This window comes from Sapajus apella, unplaced genomic scaffold (assembly GCF_009761245.1).
Source record: "Sapajus apella isolate SASKATOON/1434 unplaced genomic scaffold, GSC_monkey_1.0 scaffold22, whole genome shotgun sequence".
Taxonomy (NCBI): domain Eukaryota; kingdom Metazoa; phylum Chordata; class Mammalia; order Primates; family Cebidae; genus Sapajus; species Sapajus apella.
Window position 1 is genome coordinate 10316496 of NW_022436962.1, and position 21259 is coordinate 10337754.

Sequence of the window (21259 nt, forward strand, 5' to 3'; positions counted from 1 at the left end):
TGTTACCCAGGCTGGAGTGCAATGGCGCGATCTCGGCTCACCGCAACATCCACCTCCCGGGTTCAGGCAATTCTCCTGCCCCAGCCTCCTGAGTCGCTGGGATTACAGGCACGCGCCACCATGCCCAGCTAACTTTTTGTATTTTCAGTAGAGACGGGGTTTCACCATGTTGACCAGGATGGTCTCGATCTCTTGACCTCGTGATCCACCCGCCTCGGCCTCCCAAAGTGCTGGGATTACAGGCTTGAGCCACCGCGCCCGGCCGCCATTTACTCTTAATGGTTAGAGCCTGGATTTTGTTATTCCTCAAAATGACACACTTCCAAAAATCCCTTCATGTAGGCATTCCATTCTCTTGCCACAGCCCCCTCTCCTTAGTGATTCAGATCCTTCAGTTATAACTGTTTCTTGACCTCATGGTCGACATGCTTCTTTTTCTTTTTTTAGCTCTCTCCTGCCTTTATTTTTCACATTATTCAACTATGACTGCTTGGTTCATCTTTTCAGTCAGTCTCTTAGCGATACAGACATACCTCAGAGATATGGTGGATTTGATTCCAGACCACTGCAAGAAAGTGAATATCACAATAAAGCTAGTCCCACACATTTTTTGGTTTCCCAGTGCATGTAAAAGTTACATTTATACTAGATTGCAGTCTATTAAGTGTGCAGTAGCAGTATGTCTAAAAAAAGTACATCAATGTACATACTTATTTAAAAACACTTTATTGCTAAAACATGCTAGTGATCATATGAGACCTCAGTGAGTTGTAATCTTTCTGCTGGTGGAGGGTCTTACCTTGATATTGATGGCTGCTGATTAAGGTGGTGGTTGCTGAAGGCTGAGGTGGCTACAGCAATTTCTTAAAATAAGACAGCAGTGAAGTTTGCTGCATTTATTGACTCTTTCTATCACAACAGATTTCTCTGTAGCACGTAACGCTGTTTGATAGCATTTTACCTACAGTGGAACTTCTTTCAAAAGTGGAGTCAGTTCTCTCAGGCCTGGCTGCTGCTTTACCATTACGTTTATGGAGTATTCTAAGTGTTTTGTTGTCATTTGAACAATATTCACAGCATCTTCCCCAGGAGTAGATTCCCTCTCAGAAACCACTCTCCTTGCTCATCCATAAGAAGCAACTCTTCATCTGTTTAAGTTTGATCATGAGATTGCAGCAACCCCAGTCACATTTTTCAGTCTCCATTTCTAGTTTTCTTGTTATTTCCACTACATCTGCCATGATTTCCTCCACTGAAGTCTTGAACTCCTCAAAGTCATTCATGAGGGTTGAAATTAACTTCTTCCAAACTTCTGCTAAAGTTGATATTTTGACCTCCTCCCACAAATCACGAGTGTTCTTAATGGCATCTAGAATGATGAATCTTTTCCAGAATGGCTTCAATTTACCTTGCCCAGACCCATCAAAGGAATTATTATGGCAGCTATAGCCTCACACAATGCATTTCTTAAATAATAAGACTTGAAAGCCAAAATTACTCCCTGATCCAGGGGCTGCAGAGTAGATGTTGTGTTAGCAGGTAGGAAAACAACAGTCACCTCTTTGTAAATCTCCATCAGAGCTCTTGGGTGACCAGGAGCATTGTCAATGAGCAGTAATCTTTTAAAAAACATATTTTTTTTCTGAGCAGTAGATCTCAACAGTGGGCTTAAAATATTAAGTAACCCATGCTGTAAAAAGATGTGTTGTCATCCTGGCTTTATTGTTCCCATTGATAGGGCACAGGCAGAGTAGATTTAGCATAATTCTTTTTTATTTTATTTATTTATTTTTTTGAGACCAGAGTCTCATTCTGTTGCCCAGGGTAGAGTGCAGTGGTGTGATCTCAGCTCACTGCAACCTCCTCCTCCTGGGTACAGGTGATTCTCCTGCCTCAGCCTCCCGAGTAGCTGGGAGTACAGGCGTGCTCCACCATTGGCGGCTAATTTTTGCATTTTTAGTAGAGACAGGGTTTCACCATGTTGGTCAGACTGGTTTCGAACTCTTGACCTTGTGATCCACCCGCCTCAGCCTCCCAAAGTGCTGGGATTACAGGCGTGAGCCACTGCGCCTAGTGATTTAGCATAATTCTTAGGGGTCCTAGGGTTTTTAGAATGGTAAATGCACTTTGGCTTCAACTTAAGGTCATCAGCTGTATTAAGCCCCTAACAAGAGAGTAAACCTGTCCTTTGAAGCTTTGAAGATAGGCATTGACTTCTTTCTAGCTATGAAAGCCCAAAATGACATTTCTTCCAATATAAGAATGTTTTATCTACATTGAAAATCTATTCTTTAATGTAACCAATTTTATCCATGATCTTAGCTAGATCTTCCGGTTAATTTGCTGCAGATTCTAGGTTAGCACTTGCTGTTTCACGTTGTACTTTTACATTAAGAAGATGGCTCTTTTTTCTTTCCTTAAACCTCATGAACCAACTACTCACAGCTTCCAACTTTTCTTCTGCAACTTCTTCTAACCCAGAGCAAGGACCTTGAATTGAAGAGAGTGAGGGCCTTACTCTAGATTATGCTTTGACTTAAGGGAGTGTTGTGGTTGGTTTCATCTATCCATACCACTCAAACTTTCTCTATATCAGCAATAAGACTGTTTCACTGACATTCTCTGTGCATTCAGCGGAATAGCGCTTTTAATTTCCTTCAAAAACTTTCCCTTCACCTTTCCAGCTTGGCTGTTTGGTACAAAAGCCCTGGCTTTTGGCCTGTCTCAGCTTTCAACATGCCTTCCTTCACTAAGGTTAATCATCTCTGGCTTTTAATTTAAAGAGAGATGTGGGAGTCTTCCTTCTCCTTGAACACTTAGAGATCATTGTAGGGTTATTAACTGGCCTAATTTTAATATTGTTACATCTCAGGTAACAGGGAGGTCCTAGGAGGAGAGAGTTGGAGGAGCAGGCAGTTGGTGGAACAGTCAGAGCACACACAACATAAATGAAATGTGAAATTACTTGTCTAAACTCCATGGAGGGAAATAAGCAATTCCTCTTTCCCCTAAAAGAATGCTACAAAAGCAATTAGACTTAGTCTAGATGAGACAGAAGATGTATAAGTGAAACATTAGAAGAACCTTAAATGAAGAGTGAATTGTAGTTGTTGGTGAAAAACAAGATTAATTTTATATTTGCTACCATAATGTTTTTGTGTATAACTTACAGCAATAATGTTATCAAAGGCTTACAAAACCACAAAATAGATTCACTTTTTAAAAGATTAATTTTTTTAATTTTAGAGAAGATTGACTGTTTAAATTGAGTGAAACTGCATGTGACATATGAACAAAAGTGACAGTTTAATACGATATAAGAAAATCAGAGCAAGCAAAAGAACTCGGCATGACTTTGAAGGCAAAAATTCATGCACAAATAATCCTCAAACTAATTTCAATATAACTTATTTTCTGTTTATTATAGAAGCCATAATCTCAACTATAGAGAGATTTGAACAAATTGGTAACTTTAAAATAATTTAAGATGTATTGTATGGTTCTAGATATTGCTTTAAGTGATAAAAGTTACAATATAAGCGATAGCAATTTATAGGATGAAATTAAAACATTTTGTATTTTCAGCAAGAAAAAAGAACATACATGACACTGATCAATTAAGTTCTTTGTCTTATATGGGCACAGTTTGTGGTGCCCCCAAACAACTACAATATTAGCATCAAAGGTTGCTGATCACAGGACACCCCAACAGATTTAATAATCATGAACACTTTAAAATATTCTGAGAATTACCAAAATGTGACAGAGAGACACAAAGTGAGCACATGCTGTTGGAAAAATTGTGTCGAGACACTTGCTCGTCATGGAATGCCATGAACCTTCAATTTATAAAAACCCCTGCATTATCTACAAAGCACAATAGATAAAGTGAAGTGCAATAAAATGAGGTATGCCTGTACTTTCAATTTCTCCTCCTTGTCCTTTTGTCATACGCACGGGGCAAAACAATTCTGCCTTCTATATGTTGCTCCCCAGGCTGCCAAAAGAATCCTGAAAAAAATGATGCAGTCTGGTAGACCATTTCAATTCATCATCACCTACCTCAACTGGGCTCAACACTGCCTAGGAATCTACCACATTTCTCTAGAGTTGTTTATCTTTCCTATCTCTACAAACATCATTTCAAATCTTTGTTTCTTTCCTCAAACCACTCTGCGTTCTCTCCTCCTTATTCATTCTTTTAAGGGTAAATATAAGCCATCTGATGAAATCAACCTCAACTTCCTGCCAACGATTCTTCAAAGCAACCTGCTTCTGTACCCACCGTCTCTACTTTTCTTCCTGTTATTATTCAGCGGAGGTGCCCTCTTGATTTCAAAGGTAGTTCTTTCCTCTGCCTGCATCCCACCCCGTCCTGCTTTCTGAGTAAACTGATTTCATCACTTCTCCCATCTCACTCTTCTGTCTTCAACTTTTTTTCCTCTCCCAGCCCAGTATCTTGAAAGAGTTGTCCATGCTTGTCATCTTATTATTATTATTATTACTTGAGATGCAGTCCTGCTCTATCATCCAGGCTGGAGTGCAGTGGCACGACCTTGGCTCACTGCAACCTCCACCTCCCTGGTTCAAGCAATTCTCCTTCTTTAGCTTCCCGAGTAGCTGGGATTACAGGCATGCACCACCATGCCTGACTAATTTTTGTATTTTTAGTAGAGATGGGGTTTCACCAGGTTGGCCAGGCTGGTCTTGAACTCCTGACCTCAGGTGATCTGCCTGCCTTGGCCTCCCAAAGGGCTGGGATTGTAGGCATGAGCCACCATGACCGGCCCCCGTTTTTTCATCTCCCATTTCATGTGCAACCATCCATCTTCCATCTCTACTACTCCCTGCTCTTCTTGATAAAGTCAACAGCACTTCCATTTGCTCTATGCAGCAGGGGCTCTTTGTCTTGATTTTACTTGACCTTTGATAGCATTTGATCCAGCTGACCATTCTCTTTCTCAAAATGGTTTCCTTCCTTGTCCTCAGGGATGCCACTCTCTTCTGGTGTTTCCTTGCATTGCTCAGGCCACTCTTTAGTGTGTTCCTTTGACAGTCTCTCCTGCTCTGGCTTATGAATATCTGGGTTCTTCAGAGCTTGGTTCTGGGCTCTCTTCTCTTCCATGCTGTACTCTCTTCCCTGGGTAATCTTATCCACTCCCGTGATTTTACTCATCTTTGTATCAATGACCCCCACATAGTGATCTCCACACTAGATCTTGATGTCCATCTGACCACTTGTGTATTTTCACTTAAAGTCTCAGAGGCACCTCCAACTCAGCAGGGCCAGTGTAGACCAGATCACCTTCTCCTTCAAACCTGCTACTTCTCTACTCAGGCCAGAGATGAGGGTTTATCTTGGCCGTCACCACTCTCACCATTCTGACCTAAATAATTGCAGACTGTTTGAAACCTTGGGCTTCTCTCAATTCCTGTTTATTATCACTTTAGTCCAGACCACAGTTTCTTCCTGTCTGGACTGGAAGCAAATGGCCCCTAAATGGTCTCATACAGAAGGTATATGCTCTCCTTTCTGCTCAAAAGATTTCAATGGCTTCCCTTTACTCTTAAAGTCTATATTTTTTTTAAACATGGCCTACCATCCCTGAATGATCAGACTCCTGCCAGCTTCTTCAAGCTCATCTTAAATCTCTTTCCATGAGACATAATATCCCTTACTTGCTGTGATTCATCTTTTAGTTTCTCAAATAGTTTAATATTCTTCTCGCCTCAGGGCCTCAGAACGTGAGATGGGATGGAGAAGTCAGAGGGCTGTGAAGAGAGCCCAGGGTCCAGCTGGGTTATGAATTGATACAAATTTATCTTTGCTCCAGAGATGAACCCCTCCTCCCCCATTCTTTGCTGTTCTAAGCGGTCTTTAAATCTGCAAAATGCTCTGCTTCTTACCACCTCTCTTCATTGGGCCAATTCCTGCTCAGCCTTCATGTCTAGTTGAATGTCACCACCTCATGAAAGCCTCCCCTAGCCCTGAGTCTAGGTTAGTTGCTTTCTTAAATCTTTCACTTCTGATTAATAGAAATCATCACTATTATAATAAAATTATATAGTTAACTTTATAATGTCTGTTTCTTCAACTAGCTACTAAATCCATGTAGCTGGAGCCAGGCTCCAGGTGGGAGGCTGAGGCAGGAGGATCACTTGGACCCAGGAGTTTGAATCTGGCCTGGGCAACATAGTGAGACCCTCATCTCTATTTAAAAAATTAAATGAAATCCATCAGGGCAAAGATCACACCTGTCTTATTCACCACTTTTCTTCAACACCCAACATAAACTAGAGCATAATAGGTTCTGAGTGAATAAGTGTGTATCTTGTAAAACCTCTGGCTTGGGACAAAGATTATGGAGAAGCAATCTGCCTCTGCTTTGATTTGGGTGTCATGATCATCAGACATGAATGTGGAGATTATTATGTAGAGAGATTCAATTATTTACTTAATACTGCATACTGACCAAAGTTACTAATTCAGCCTTGGTGACGGATGTATAATAGTGTTAGTTTTGGAAATGACATCTCGCTTCTCTAAGTAATGCAGGAAGACTTCTTTAAATAGGCATAAGATTCCAGATTGTATACTGGACACAATGGCTTCATGACCTTGGAAAATATTTTTCCTTGAATAATAGTAAGGGGAGAAGCAGAATAGTTGGCTGAATTCTCATATTTCATATTGCTAGCAGATCAGCGGCAGTGATGGAGAATGAGCATATTTAAGCAAAGTCCAGTGCTGTAATCAAATGAAGCTTTCTACATCGTTAATCTAATCCATACTTAATAGCATGTGCAGCTATTATTGCTCTAAAGGGCAGTTAGGCATTTATGTTAAGCTGTTTACTGGTTTTATAGAACTCTAGGGGCTGTAATTAATAATATGTACTTTTTTTTTTTTTTTTTTTGAGACGGAGTTTCACTCTTGTTACCCAGGCTGGAGTGCAATGGCGCGATCTCGGCTCACCGCAACCTCCGCCTCCTGGGTTCAGGCAATTCCCCTGCCTCAGCCTGCTGAGTAGCTGGGATTACAGGCACACGCCACCATGCCCAGCTGAATTTTTGTATTTTTAGTAGAGACGGGGTTTCACCATGTTGACCAGGATGGTCTCGATCTCTTGACCTCGTGATCCACCCGCCTCGGCCTCCCAAAGTGCTGGGATTACAGGTGTGAGCCACCGCGCCCGGTCTAATATGTACTTTTTTATTTCACCAAGCCAAGCATTTCTGAGATCACTTTCAGGAAATTGAAAGTAGGTACTCAAAAAACGTTGCTTCTTTTCTTTCCCTTCCAAGTGCAGGGACAAACCGTTGACTCTTTCTGACCGGAAATGGTGGTAGGGAGGCAGAAGGCATTGTAAGGAAAAGTCCAGGTCTACATTGGGTTCAAGTGCAAGGTGTGTTCAGCTATTTTCCCTAGTGTTGGCACCTATTGTTCCATCTGGTTGGATGGGAGCATTTTCCCAAATGTCTGAGACAGAGCTGATTTTATTAAGTATTTATTCTGTGCCAGGAGAGTTTTATGTATTCATGCCTTTATTTTTTATGACAACAATACCTTGAAAGAGTAATTATTCTCTCCGTGTTACAGCGGAGAATACCAAGGTAGGTAATGTCTCAAGGTCACGTAGCTGAGAAGTAAGTGGCAGCCTGGGTCCAGGCTCCGGAAGCTGTGCATATCATTCTGTGCTGTAGAGTCAGAGGTATGCTGTGTCACTTTTCTTAGGTTTTTTATGTCCCCCTTGTCCTCTCCAGCCAGAGTGTCAAGGAGGCCTCTGGAAGCTAAAGTCTCAATGTCAGCTCAGTTCTGCTGGGGAGGGAGCTGTTGATGATACACAGATAAATGGCAACTGTCTGGAAAATTAGCAGTGCAGATGCTGTAGGCATAGGAATGAGTCCTGGAGGAGGGGTCAGGTGGGATTAGGCTTGTGGGCTGGAGGAGTCAGTGGCTGAATTAGGAACTATAGGCTTGAACAGAATTCAGAGGTCATCTAGTTTACTGGTTTTGAAACTTTTAATTTAAGGACTGCTGCTATTAATTTTCTCCAGAGACTCTCTGTTTTAAAATGGTTAAACATTTTTCAAGAAATAATCCCATTTTCTGATTGCCTTAATCAAAGATGTAATAGATACCCTGGGCATGGTAGCCCATACCTGTAATCCTAGCACTTTTGTGGGCCGAGGCAGGTGGACCATTGGAGGCCAGGAGCCCGAGACCAGCCTGGCCAACATGGTGAAAAGCTGTCTCTACTAAAAATATGAAAATTAGCCCAGTGTGGTGGTGGGTGCCTATAATCCCAGCTACTCAAGAGGCTGAGGCATGAGAATCCCTTGAACCCGGGAGGCAGAAGTTGCAGTGAGCTGAGATTGTGCCGCTGCACTCCAGCCTGGCGACAGAGCAAGATTCCTTTCCCAAATGAATGAATGAATGAAGGAATAAGATGTAATAGATGACGACCAAATAGAATTTCTGATTGGCATGAGGCATCCTGGTGGATGACTCCAACCAGACAGGGAGAGGTGCTTTTTTTTTTTTTTCCTCATTAAACTTTTTAAATGGGTCTCAAAATTCTGTGACAATTTTTGGTCAAGTTGTTTCCGTTAAAAAGTACTGATTTTAAAAACTAATAACTTAAAACTGCCACACGCAAAAAGGAAAACCAAAGTGGTCCACAAAACATTCTCCTTTCCTTCTGAAGGCTTTGTGATGCATTGTTATCATTAACCAGTCTTTTACCACTAAGCTTAAGTGGCCAATTGAAACAAACAGTTCTGAGACCATTCTTCCACCACTGATTAAGGCCAGGGTGACAGGTATAACAGATAATATTCATTTAGCCTTCCGAGCTTTCTGGGCAGACTTGGTGACCTTGCCAGCTCCGCAGCCTTCTTGTCCACTGCTTGGATGACACCCACGGCAACTGTCTGTCTCATATCACGAACAGCAAAGCAACCCAGGGGTGGATAGTTTGAGAAGCTCTCAACACACATGGGCTTGCCAGGAACCATATCAATGATGGCAGTATCACTCGACTTCAAGAATTTAGGGCCATCTTCCAGCTTTTTACCAGAATGGCGATCAATCTTTTCCTTTAGCTCAGCAAAGTTTCCTGCAATGTGAGCTATGTGGCAGTCCAGTACAGGGGCATAGCCAGTGCTGATTTGGCTTAGCTGGTCCAGGATAATCACCTGAGCAGTGAAGCCAGCTGCTTCCATTGGTGGGTTGTTTTTGCTGTCACCAGCAACATTGCCACGACAAACATCCTTGACAGACATATTCTTGACATTGAAGCCCACACTGTCCCCAGGAAGAGCTTCACTAAAAGCTTCAAGGTGCATTTTGACAGATTTTACTTCGGCTGTAACATTGATGGAAGCAAAGGTGACCACCATACCAGGTTTGAGAATACCAGTCTCCACTCGGCCAATGGGTACAGTACCTACCAATACTACCAATTTTATAGACATCTGGAGAGGCAGGCGCAAGGGCTTCTCAGTGGGACGAGTTGGTGGTAGGATGCAGTCCAGAGCCTCAAGCAGTGTGTCATTCCACTGGCATTGCCATCCTTACGGGTGACTTTCCATCCCTTGGACCAAGGCATGTTAGCACTTGGCTCCATCATGTTACCACCATTCCAACCAGAAAGTGGCACAAATGCTACTGTGTGAGGGTTGTAACCAATTTTCTTAATGTAAGTGCTGACTTCCTTAACAATTTCCTTATATCTCTTCTAGCTGTTGGGTGGCTCAGTGAGATTCATTTTGTTAACACCAACATTTAGTTGTTTCACACCCAGTGTGTAAGCCCGAGGGGCATGCTCTACGGTCTGCTCATTCTTGGAGATATCAGCTTCAAATTCACCAACACCAGCAGCAACAATCAGGACAGTGCAGTCAGCCTGAGATGTCCCTGTAATCGTGTTTTTGTTGAAATCTGTGTGTCCTGGGGCATCAATGATAGTCACGTAGTACTTGCTGGTCTCAAATTTCCACAAGGAGATATCAATGGTGATACCACATTGACACTCAGTTTTCAGTTTATTTAAGACCCAGGCATACTTGAAGGAGCCCTTTCCCATCTCAGCAGGCTTTTCCTCAAAGTTTTCAATGGTTCTTTTGTCGATGCCACTGCATTTGTAGATCAGATGGCCAGTAGTGGTGGACTTGCCTGAATCTACGTGTCCAATGACTATAATGTTAATATGAGTCTTTGCCTTTCCCATTTTGGCTTTTAGGGGTAGTTTTCATGACATCTGTGTTCTGGCGGCAAACCCATTGCAAAAAAGTGAGAAGTGCTTTTTAATGAGCTTGTGCAGACTTAAGAGAGGAGGTATTGGTAAATGTACAATTTCCGTGAGGCTTTTTCAAATTTTGGAAATTGCTGAGACTACTCATCCCCTGCTATGAGTGCCATCACTCTAGTGGCCCCAGGGGCTATTGGCTCCACTCTAGTGGCCTCAAGGGTGAATGTTTTTCCCCAAGGGAAACCATCGATTCAGATCTATTTTCTTATTTATTGTTGAGGAAACTGAGTTCCAGACAAGTTAAGTAAAATCTTTCCAGTCACCAAGTGAGTTAATGCCTAAAACAGGTATTGAATAATGAAACTCATATGTCACCTGGAACCCACTATCCCCTCAGAGATACAAAGTTGACTGATTCATTCTGTAGCCAGCTCTGTCACTTAGGAAAGTTGAAAGATCTTCCTGTCATTTTAAATTCTGTTTATGTTCTTATGATCCAGTTCCCATTTCCTTGGAGTGCTATGTCTGCTTCTCCCTAAATTGCCTCAGGACTAAAGCTGATTCCTGCATTCCACTGTTAAAACCACTCATACAAGTGTTTTGAGGGGGACACATGTCAGAATGGGCAATTTTTGCCACTGAGCTAGCTTGCCTCCTTCCTTCCCTCTTTCCTTCCTTCCTTCCTTTCTTCCTTTCTTTTTTGATGAAGTTTTACTCTTGTTGCCCAGGCTGGAGTGCAATGGCACAATCTTGGTTCACTGCAACCTCTGCCTCTCAGGTTCTAGCGATTCTCTGTCTCAGCCTCTTGAGTAGCTGGGACTACAGGCTCATGTCACCACACCCAGCTAATTTTTTTGTATTTTTAGTAGAGATGGGGTTTCACCATGTTGGCCAGGCTGGTCTTGAACTCCTGACCTCAAGTGATTCACCCACCTCGGCCTCCCAAAGTGCTGGGATTACAGGTGTGAGCCATGGCACCCGGCCTCTTCTTTCTTTTCATCTCTGATCTCTTCCCTTTCCTTCTGCCATGTGCTTCACTCTCAGGGTGGAAGAACTCATTTGCTTCTTCTCTAATTTCCTTCAGTGGCTTCATAGGTAACCACATTGTCATCACAGATTTCAGGGGCTCCTCTCACTGATTTCACCTTCCTTACCTCCAAAGCCAGGATCACAGACAAATAGAGATTCTCATTCTCCACTGTTTTCCAAACTCAGGTGTAAGGACACAGAGTAGACATGGAGGAGATGGGGTGGCTGCTTTTCTCAAAGAATAAAGGCTTGTTGTTTATAAAAAAAATCCCATCAAAACCTCATCTCTGTGCTCCCTGTTCAAAACATATACGTACCTTCATATCTGAGATTTTACTTGGCAGTTGTATCAAATCAGGTATATTAGTCAGCTCAGGATGCCATAGCAAAATACCACAGACTGGGTGGCTTAAACAACAGAAACTTATTTTCCACTATTCTGGAGGCTGGGAAGTCCAAAATCAAGGTGCTGGCAAGGCAGGTTTCATTCTGAGTACTCTTTTTTTGGCTTGGAGGTGGCTGTCATCTCACTGCATGCACACGAGACCTCTTCTTTGAATGCACTTGGGAGGGGTGGGGGGAAGACAGAAAGCTCTCCAGTGTCTTTCTCATAAGGGCACTAATCTCATCCTGAGGATCCCACCCTTATGACCTCATCTAACACGAATTACCTCCAAAAGTTCTCTCCTTCAAGTACCATCACACTGGGGAAAATGCTTTAAAATATGCATTTTGGTGAGACACAAACATTCAGGGCATAGCACCTGGGAAGACGTTTTGCTAGTTTTCCAGATGAGAAACCAAGCCTTAGAGAAGTAAATCTATTAGACTGAGCCTATGAGAGAGGACTGAAGGTGAGAGTGTTTATGATGATGGCCTATCCAGGCACACTGAGGCCCACCCAGCTCCTCCCCTTTTTCCTACTAGCTCAGGAGCACAAAACTATTTCTTCTAAATTCTTAGAAGGGCGTAATTGTTTTAAAATAGGTGCACAAATTCTTAGACACTCCTCCCTTCAATTCCCTTTCCCTTGAATGTGGGCCATACTTACTGGTTCACTTTTAACAAATAGAATATAGCAGAAGTAATGGTGTGAGATTTCTGGAGTTAGGTCATAAAAGATACTGCAGCTTCCTCCTTATTGTCTCTGGCATCTTTGGCTCTGGGGAGGACAGCTGCCATGTTGTGAGGACACTCAAGAAGCCCTATGAAGGGAAACCAAGGCCACCTGCCAACAGCACAGCAAGTGTGCCATGTTACCCATGCACCTGCTAGCCCCCAATCCACCAGGTGACGGCAACCCTGGCTGTCCTGACAAAGCCTCAGTAGAAATCCTGAGATGGAATTCCTAGTTGTCACTCCAGGACTCCTGAGCTACAGAAGGAAGCTGTGAGATAACAAATGTGTGTTGTTTCAAGCAGCTAAATGTTGAAGACAGCAATAGATAACGAATACAAAGAGGGAAGTATTTTCTCCTATACTGAGTTCTCCATTCTCCATGTTATCCTTGAGGCCAAGCCAGATTCACATTTCTCATGCTCCCAAACAGCCAGTGGGTCAAAGAAGAAATTAAAAGAGAAATTTAAAAATATCTTGAGACAAACAAAAGTGGATACAGAGCATACCGTAAAACCTGTGTCTCAATTTTTCGTGATACAAACAGAATTATATTAGAAAAGAAGGATGATGCAGTAATTTACCTGTGGAAATGACTTTAGGAGTGTGGCATAATCATTAAGACCATGGACTGTCATTCGACAGCAGGATGACCAAAGGTAAATTATATAGCTTTTCTGGGTCTCATTTTTACTACACGAAAAAATGGAGATATTAATAGTGCCTCATGGCTTTACATGATAATTAATGAACTAATATATATCAAGTACTTAGCAAAGTAGCCAGCAAATGACTTTAGTCAATGTTCATATTACCATTAACATAAGTATCAGGGATACTGGAAGAATTCCACACACAAACAGATGATAAATTGGAAGTGCAGAGCCTGTGTTTTCTGCCAGGTTAACCTGTGATTGACTCATGATTTAAAGAGCTGGATTAGTATGGTTGTTCCAAAACTTCGACTGTCAAATATGATCTACAGAATGTTTGATTATTAAATCCCAATAGAACAAATGTAACAGAAAAAAAATGACTATCAGTTTCCTCCTAGAGAAAACAGTAATAATGCCACATTATTACTACATACATACATACCAAGTGGCTTAAAATAAGTGATTAGCTTAATACATTGTAGTTCGTAATAATTTGTAGCTATTGTTAATATCTTATGAGCTGTAGAGCTTTTTTCAGGTGAGTTTCTGTTTCAGATGCCCACTTCCCTCAAAGTACCAGCCTCAAACTAAAGTCAGTATGCATTGCCTGGAAGGCTAACTGCCTAAGCCTTCCAGGCCAGGGGACTTGTGAACCCTGAAATTTGAGACACGTCTCAATTAATTTAGAAAGTTTATTTTGCCGAGGTTGGGGACATGTGGCTGTGACATGGCCTCAAGAAGTTCTGACGACATGGGCCCAAGGTTGGGGCACAGTTTGGTTTTATGCATTTTAGGGAGACATGAGACATCAATCAATATATGCAAGAAGTACATTGGTTCCGTCCAGAAAGATGGGGGCAACTCAAAACAGGGAGGGGGGCTTCCAGGTCACAGGTAGGTGAGAGACAAATGGTTGCATTTTTTTGAGTTTCTGATTCTTTTGCAAAGGAGGCTATCAGGTATGCATCTATCGCATTGAACAGAGGGATGACTTTGAATAGAAGGGGAGGCAGGTTTGCCCTGAGCAGTTCCCAGCTTGACTTCTCCCTTTAGCTCAGTGATTTTGGGGCCCCAAGATTTTCCTCTCACAGACTCTGGATGTCTTGTCTAGTTCAATATGGATAGCCTCAGAGTAGAGGGCTTCAGGCTCCCTCTCCTTATCTTCTGCTAACCTCCATTTTTACTCCTACCCTTTCATCTCAGAATTTTAGCTTTGATGTTTCCCACTTCCTTCCTTTGGTTACTTTAACCGAAGTGAGTCAGGTCTTACTGAAAAACTGACCACAGCCTTTCAGCTCCCACCCTTCCCCAGACGAGGGCTGCCCAGGCAGAGCGTGAGGGAGACCAGTGTTTACGCAGCCCATTTTTTCCTTCTCTCTCCTCCAAGTCACGAGGCTTTGAGCAGGGCTTCCCCAGCCACCATGCCCCTCCCAGCAGACCGCAGTTCAGAAGCCAATCTCACATTTGTCTGGTGGCTTAGGGAGGGGACCGAAAGAGCAGCAGCTTGTGTCCTCGGCTATCCTCTCAAGTGGGCTAATTTGCTTATTTTCAACTCTGTTGGGTCCAGCCCTGTTGACACTAATCTCAGCTCAAAGAGGCTTTGGCAGGAGTTTTTAGTTGTGATGACCAATAACAACCAACTATATGCACTGCGACCACCTCCTAGTGCCAGAAGCCCTGTTAGCTTATTATCTTAATCCTCAGGAAAACCCAGGCAAATTCATATTCATACTAAAAACTTCCGCTGGCCGGGCACGGTGGCTCACACCTATAATCCCAGCACTTTGGTAGGCTCAAGAGGGCGGATCACTTGAGGTCAGGAGTCCCTAACCAGCCTGGCCAACATAATGAAACCCCGTCTCTACTGAAAATACAAAAAATTAGCTGGGCGTGGTGCCACGTGCCTGTAGTCCCAGAGTCCCAGCTTCTTGGGAGGCTGAGGCAAGAGAATCGCTTGAAACTGGGAGGCAGAGGTTGCAGTGAGCAGAGATGGTGCCATTGCACTCCAGCCTGGGAGACAGAGTGAGACTCTGTCTTTTAAAAAAAAAAAAAAAAAAAAAAAGACAAAAAACCTTTCCTGTTTACTTTTCTAATTTTGGTACCCACAGAATCTCCTAATCAGCACGATCTCCTAAAATTAGCATGATCTTTCGGGATTTAGGAGCAAATCTTTAAAGGATTGAGTTGTGGGAAGACCACGGTGTCTCTGCTGTTGGCTTTAAAGTGAGAATAGCTTTTTCTCTGATCAGGTTTGGAGCCTTCCCTGTCTCCTCGGAGAGGTTAACTGGCTTCCTTTCTCTGAAATGCAGAATTCACTCATCCATCTCGTTTGTCTTGGGAGCTTTGAGGGAACCATCGTAGTCAGACAAGATTCAACTGACACCAGAACGTGATATGAATAAGATACATTTATTTATTCAAAATGAAAATCTGCTATGAAGACAGACAAACAATGTAACATTCCCAGAGGAATTGAATCACTTCTCGTTAATACTGAGTTCTATTAGAACCAAATTTACTGTTATTATTATTATTATTATTTTGAGATGGAGTCTCACTCTGTTGCCCAGGCTGGAGTACAGTGGTGTGATCTCAGCTCACTGCAACCTCCGCCTCCCTGGTTCAAGTGATTCTCCTGCCTCAGCCTCCCAAAGAGCTGGGATTACAGGTGCGCACCACCACGCCCGGCTTATTTTTGTATTTTTAGTACAGACGGGGTTTCACCATGTTGGCCAGGTTGGTTAGGAACTCCTGACCTCAAGTGATCTGCCCGCCTCGGCCTCCCAAAGTGCTGGGATTACAGGCGTGAGCCACCACGCCCGGCCTAGAACCAAATTTAGGTCGTTATAAATAACAAGCTGGCCACAGCTTTCAAGAATGAAGTGGTTGGGGAATGAGGTTAGGGGAATCCCTCTGAGCCACTGGAAGGTGAATTAATCATCAAAGGACTCCCTGGTTTCTCTTCCTAAGAGTCTTTGTAGTAGTTAGGAAACCCCAGGCCCAGAGACAAGAGAAATTAGAGGGAGGTCAGGGGAACAGCTCAACAGCTAGAAAGCGAGGTCAGGCTTGGAATGAAAGCTTCTGTTGGCTCCCCAAGGAACGTTTTTTTTTCTCTCCCTTACATAACTTACAATTTATCTTAAAACACTTGAATACCATAGTGTGTCACCCTATGGAAACAGCTTTAAAAAAGGTGAAAATAATAAATATCGAAAAAAAATTATAATATTGGGCTTCTTTCTAAATTGTTCACAGAGAAGCTCAGTAAATAAATAGAAATGGGGGTTGAGGTATCAGAAGTAATAAATATTCCAGGAGAGAGGTACATTAAGGTTTCCCAAGGGGTTAGGTCAGCTATCCCAGAACCCCGGACCCAATTTTGGAGACCTCCAATTAATGTCCTAGAGTCTATGGAGTTGCCGCCCTGCTGTTTCAGTTTTGTGTCTTCATTGTCATGTAGGCTTCTATGTAGTCGATGAAGATGTCAAACTCACTCATGGCTTTGTAGACGCCTTTCTCTTGGAGCTGTGTAGGGAGATAAACAGTCAGTTAAAATCCCTTCTGGAGACCAAATAGACTCCCCTCCTCCATGCTCACGGATGGCCATGACCTTGAGTGCAGAGGCTGCTTGTCCTCCCTCACGCTGGGAAATAAACTGGAGGGTGGGCCCAGCTGCCTTGGAAAAGGCTGAGCACTGAGCTTCATCTCCTCCAAGCCTGAAGTATAGCTACTCGCTAGCAAAGGGAGCATTCACTTTGCAAAGCACCGTCTTCAAAATGGTGCCTATTCAATAGTTTTAAGGGTCATGTGTTCACAGGATGATTATGCAGAATTTGATGAAAAGACATTAGAGGAAGCACTTTGAAAGCAAGATGGTGAGAGAAGCAGAGAAGGGAGCCTTTTAAATGCCTGTGCTCTTCCACCAACACAATGAGCAGGCCCTGCCCTGCCGCCCTGGCTTACTGTGAGAGGTTCACACCCCCTGATGTTGGCACTCTGTTCAGTGTCTGTTCCCAGCCCACAAGGAGGACATAGGCCACATGGTTTCTGGGAAATCAGATTTAAAAAGTTCATGCGCAGCTGGAAGTGTGAAACCCCGTTTGGTTTGGGAGCTGACATTCTCAGGTGCCTTGGGAGGTGCGAGGGGCAGAATGAAAGTGGGCTTGAACCAACTCCAGGCAAGTGAGAATCTCGCTTTCTGCTCATTCTGAGTTCTGGGGAGTCTGGGCTGAACCCCCAGGTGTATTTGTATGTGCACATTTGTGTGCCGGCTTCCTGCACGTGTGGGTTCAGCCTAGATTCCCAACAAGCTACTTTCTGTACTTTCTGTTTCCTTTGTCACTCTCCCCAGCACACAGCTTACTGTGTTCATAGGCTGGCTGGCCAGCCCAACCCACAAGCCTGCAAAGGCAGTGAGCAGTCATTTAGAAACCCCCAGACACTTAACAGAAAACAAACACAACCAAGGCGGTAGCTCCTCACTGGCTGAGCAGGTCATACCATCTGTCAGGTTCCCACACTCCCTCCAATGAAGGATGGGGCCTACTGAGTCCCTGTCACTTTCCACGCTTTGGGGTTGGGGAGTGGGCATGGGCTGCACCCTGCAGACCCTCTCTGCCACCATCCAGGCTCACCTTACTAACGGCATCCTTCACCTGCGCCACTGCCTTGCTCTTGTTTTCACAGGGAAGAAATCGATGCTGTGGAAGAAAAGAGAAAGTATTGGTGATCCTGGCTCCCAGCTCCATGTCCACCACACTTGGGGGACAAGCTCGTGGCATGAAGAGGGGGCCAGATTTATCCTAATGCCTCATCTCACAGCTCCCAGAGAGAACTGACTCCTGCTTCACCCTTACTCATTATCCAAGGGTCAGAGAAGAACCATAGCCCTGGGAGATAAAATGTATTTCTCCAGGACCTACCCTGAGATGTTTGCAAGGCTTGGACGACAACCTAGGTCTTGGGATTCTTTCCTTCCCCAGAACTCTACAGCATCCCCTGCCCTTTTCTGCCTCTCTATCCTGTCCCTCCCCATCAGTCACAGCCACCGAAGACTATTTCTAAGCACCCAAGGAGGGGAGCTACTTAAACCAAACCTTTCACATAGCGCTGTCCTACAAATAGACAACAACTGATTTTCCAATATTGGTGAGAGAACAAGGGAAACCATTGGTAGTGATAGCATCATTTCAGTTGGAGAAATAAATTACCTGGAGGAATTACTAATAGACATTAGCCCAGTCATGAATAGCCCCCCGGCCCTTCTAAAATGCCAGGGAAAATCCTGTCAGTCAATTGGGCCCTTCTTAGAGCTTTGCTTTCAAAATGTTGAGATTAAAAGAGGTGAGTGATGTTTCCTCTGCTTGAGAGTCTTAGCTCCCAGCCCAGGGTCTAGTTACGAAGAGGCAGTGGAGGCCTGATTGAAGCTCTGGGCTCCTTTCATGAAGAGAGAGGGGAGTAGTTAATAACCCACAAATGACTCACAAATAACAGGAAAGCTATTTGCAAATTTCACATGTAAATGCCTAGCAGCCACCCCCTACGCCTGCTTAGAGAGAAATGAGCAAGAAATCTGATTCTAGGAGTCTTTCCACATTTACAGTTAGCTCTGCCAGTCTGTGTCCTTGGTGTGTCTCTGGGTGTGAGTATCTCTGCTGCTCTGTAGGAGATTGTATTTTGGGGACAGCTGCAAGGGAAAGAACTGGTCTACTACTCACACAGCGTCGCAGCCTCAGCCTGAAGGTCTTCAGCTTTTCCCCCAGGGAGTTCACGTGCACCTTGACGTCTGGGTCATGGTTCTCAGCTTGGGGCATCACCTCCTCCAGGTAAAACTGGATCATCTCAGACAAGGCTTGGCAACCCAGGTAACCCTAAGGTCAGGGGCCAAAGGTGAGTGAGAGATTGGTGGAGGTGGCTGGGAAGAGGGATGCTGCAACTAGCTGGAGAGGACAGCTTGGTTCCAGCGATCCTCCTTCACCAGAAGCCTCCCTGCAAGGACTGAGCCCTTTGTAAACCCTCTGACTGCTGGCTGTGCTGAGTCAAGCTCTTCCCACTTCTCCTTTTCAAAGTGAAGGAAACAGACCCAACTCCCTGCACTCAGAAAGCAGAGCCTCCCTTCCCTTAATCACACTGCACACTCCCCCAGCACCCTACCCCTGCTCTCACCTTAAAGTCCTCCAGCAAGGACTCCTTTAACAGCATGCTGTCCAGCTGATCCTTCTTTTGCTGCATGAAGAACAAAAGGAGAATGAACTTGAGGTTTGGGGAAATAACTGAAATGCCGTCTTTTTGATGCCCTTTCATTTAGAGTTTTCTTTTTTTAAAAATTAAATTGACTCTGGCCCAAAAATCAAACAGGGAGTTTTAAAAATAGAGGATTCAACGGTGATGGAACCGTCACTTAAATCAGGTCCTCCTCCTCAGAGTCAAATTACTTAAAAACTCTGGCTGATTTTGAAGCGAAAGCAGAAGCTTGACTCAGCCTTGGTCTTCTTTCTGCAGAGCTACATTAGGCTTTAAGGGACACCTATGTTAACCCCTTGGTGCCTTGAGACCCCTCTCACATCCTGTTCTCTGGTTTTCTTTCTCCCTTCTGTAGACATCCCGTTCAGCTTGGAAAAATCCTAGGGAATAGGAATCTCCTTCTGATGCAGGTTTCCCTTATGTAGAGTGCTTCCCCAAACCACCAGTCTTTCAGGCCTGGAAAGGCTCTAAGCAGAGGCAATGTACGTTTCCCTGCTACAGGGCATGGGGAGTATCTTCACCTCCAATCAGACCCTTCTTTAATTCTCCTAATCGATAAAGTATAGAGCATCAGCAGGATCTTATAAGAAGTTTCTCAGCAAGGGAAAGAGTGCATTTACCTTTTAAGGCAGGTTTTCCTGCACATTTACTGCATCATCTGGGCTTAGCTTAACTCACTAAACTCATGGCTTGATCTAGGATTCTCTTAAGAGTTTAAGTTTGGGGGAATGGGTGTGGGGAATGGAGGTGGAGGGGATGGAGGAGGAGAATTCTTATCGCTCCAGGAGAATGCCTAGTTCAGGCAGTCCCAGGAAGACAGAAAGGACAGTGGGGATTCATACTCACAAAGAAAGTCTTCACTCTGCCGAAGGCAACTCGGAGCTCTCGAAGCATGTGAGGCAGACTGCCTGGAAAGTGGGTGCAGCTGTTCTCAGACTGGGTGCCCTGGCCTGGGCTGGCCCTCACCCCAGTCAGGAAGACCAGGCAACAGAGCAGAGCTGAGCTGTGCATGCCTCTTCTGAGAGTCTGTCTTGTGGTTTGGTTTTGCAAGAGCAAGCCCCTGGTGTGTAGACCTTCACCTCTCTGTCCCCCTTTTATATCGTGGGTTCAGGGAGGTCTTTTCATTCATAAAAAGCCGCAGTCACAGGTTTCCCGGCACAGGACTTTTTCTGCTTAGAGCTCCTCCTTCTCAACCTCTCTAATAGTTTTCAATTTTTGCATAGTAAGCAAAAAGGATGGTTGAACTTCTGCATTAGAGCTATATTTAGGATCGGCTACCTCTTTTAGAATAATGTTTTAGCTTCTCAATTTAAGAAAAAGTTAATTTCCTGGGGAGAACAGCTGTCCTGTGCGCAGAGGCCCACGGCTGTGGGTTCCCATTCGCGTGTTCCTAGGTCACAGTGACGTGGACAACTTGGCCATTCCAGAATACAATGGGATTGAGAAATAATTGCATCCCCCACAACCTGGAGTGAGTACCCAACACTTCTCCTTGCTAACTTGGGCAGTCACCTTAGGTCTCTGGGGCTTAGTTTCCCCAAGTAAAAATGAGGAGCTGGGCTAAATATCCTCAAAGCTCCCCAGCACCTCTTCCATTTTACATCCCAGAGACTGGCTTCCTACAGGACAGGCAGAGTCACAGTATGTGCTCCAGGCACCTTTACCCCTGATTTCACCTGGCTTCTCAGGTGCATGTTTCCACCTCCTCAGCTGTCCCAGCTGTCCCCCTCTCCACCTGTGCTTGAGGGAAGTGGGTAAGAGGAGTCTGCACTTGCTGAATGATTGCTATGGGCTAGTCAGGTAGTGCGCACCATGATCCCTACCACCATCTCTACTTTATAGTGAGCAAACTGAGGCACAGAGATGTGAAGTCACCTGTACAAGGGTACACCAGTGCCAACTGAGAATTTGGTTCCCTCACCCTATTCTATGCCATCTCCAGCACACAGAATGAAAACTTGG

General features: G+C 44.1%; 1 protein-coding gene and 1 pseudogene across 2 annotated transcripts; both read right to left on the reverse strand.

The window, feature by feature from the left end:
- Positions 1-8533: 8533 nt before the first annotated feature.
- On the reverse strand, positions 8534-10289 carry LOC116558823 (annotated as a pseudogene). The gene has a single exon (XR_004272181.1). The product of XR_004272181.1 is annotated as an elongation factor 1-alpha 1 pseudogene (transcript).
- A 5160-nt stretch (positions 10290-15449) lies between these two features.
- IL10 (interleukin 10) lies at positions 15450-20755 on the reverse strand. The gene is made up of 5 exons (XM_032289035.1): positions 20144-20755; positions 19220-19279; positions 18772-18924; positions 17689-17754; positions 15450-16579 (listed from the first exon to the last, which is right to left on the reverse strand). The coding sequence occupies exons 1-5, from the start codon at positions 20306-20308 to the stop codon at positions 16487-16489; spliced, it is 537 nt and encodes a 178-aa protein (XP_032144926.1). The 5' UTR covers positions 20309-20755; the 3' UTR covers positions 15450-16486.
- Positions 20756-21259: the final 504 nt, after the last annotated feature.

Coding starts and splice junctions, on each gene's coding strand:
- IL10 (XM_032289035.1), bottom strand. CDS start 20,308: ATGCACAGCTCAGCTCTGCTCTGTTGCCTGGTCTTCCTGACTGGGGTG. Junction 17,755..18,771: donor GGCTGAGGCTGCGACGCTGT/GTGAGTAGTAGA, acceptor TTTCTTCCACAG/CATCGATTTCTTCCCTGTGA. Junction 16,580..17,688: donor TGAAGGATGCCGTTAGTAAG/GTGAGCCTGGAT, acceptor CTCCCTACACAG/CTCCAAGAGAAAGGCGTCTA.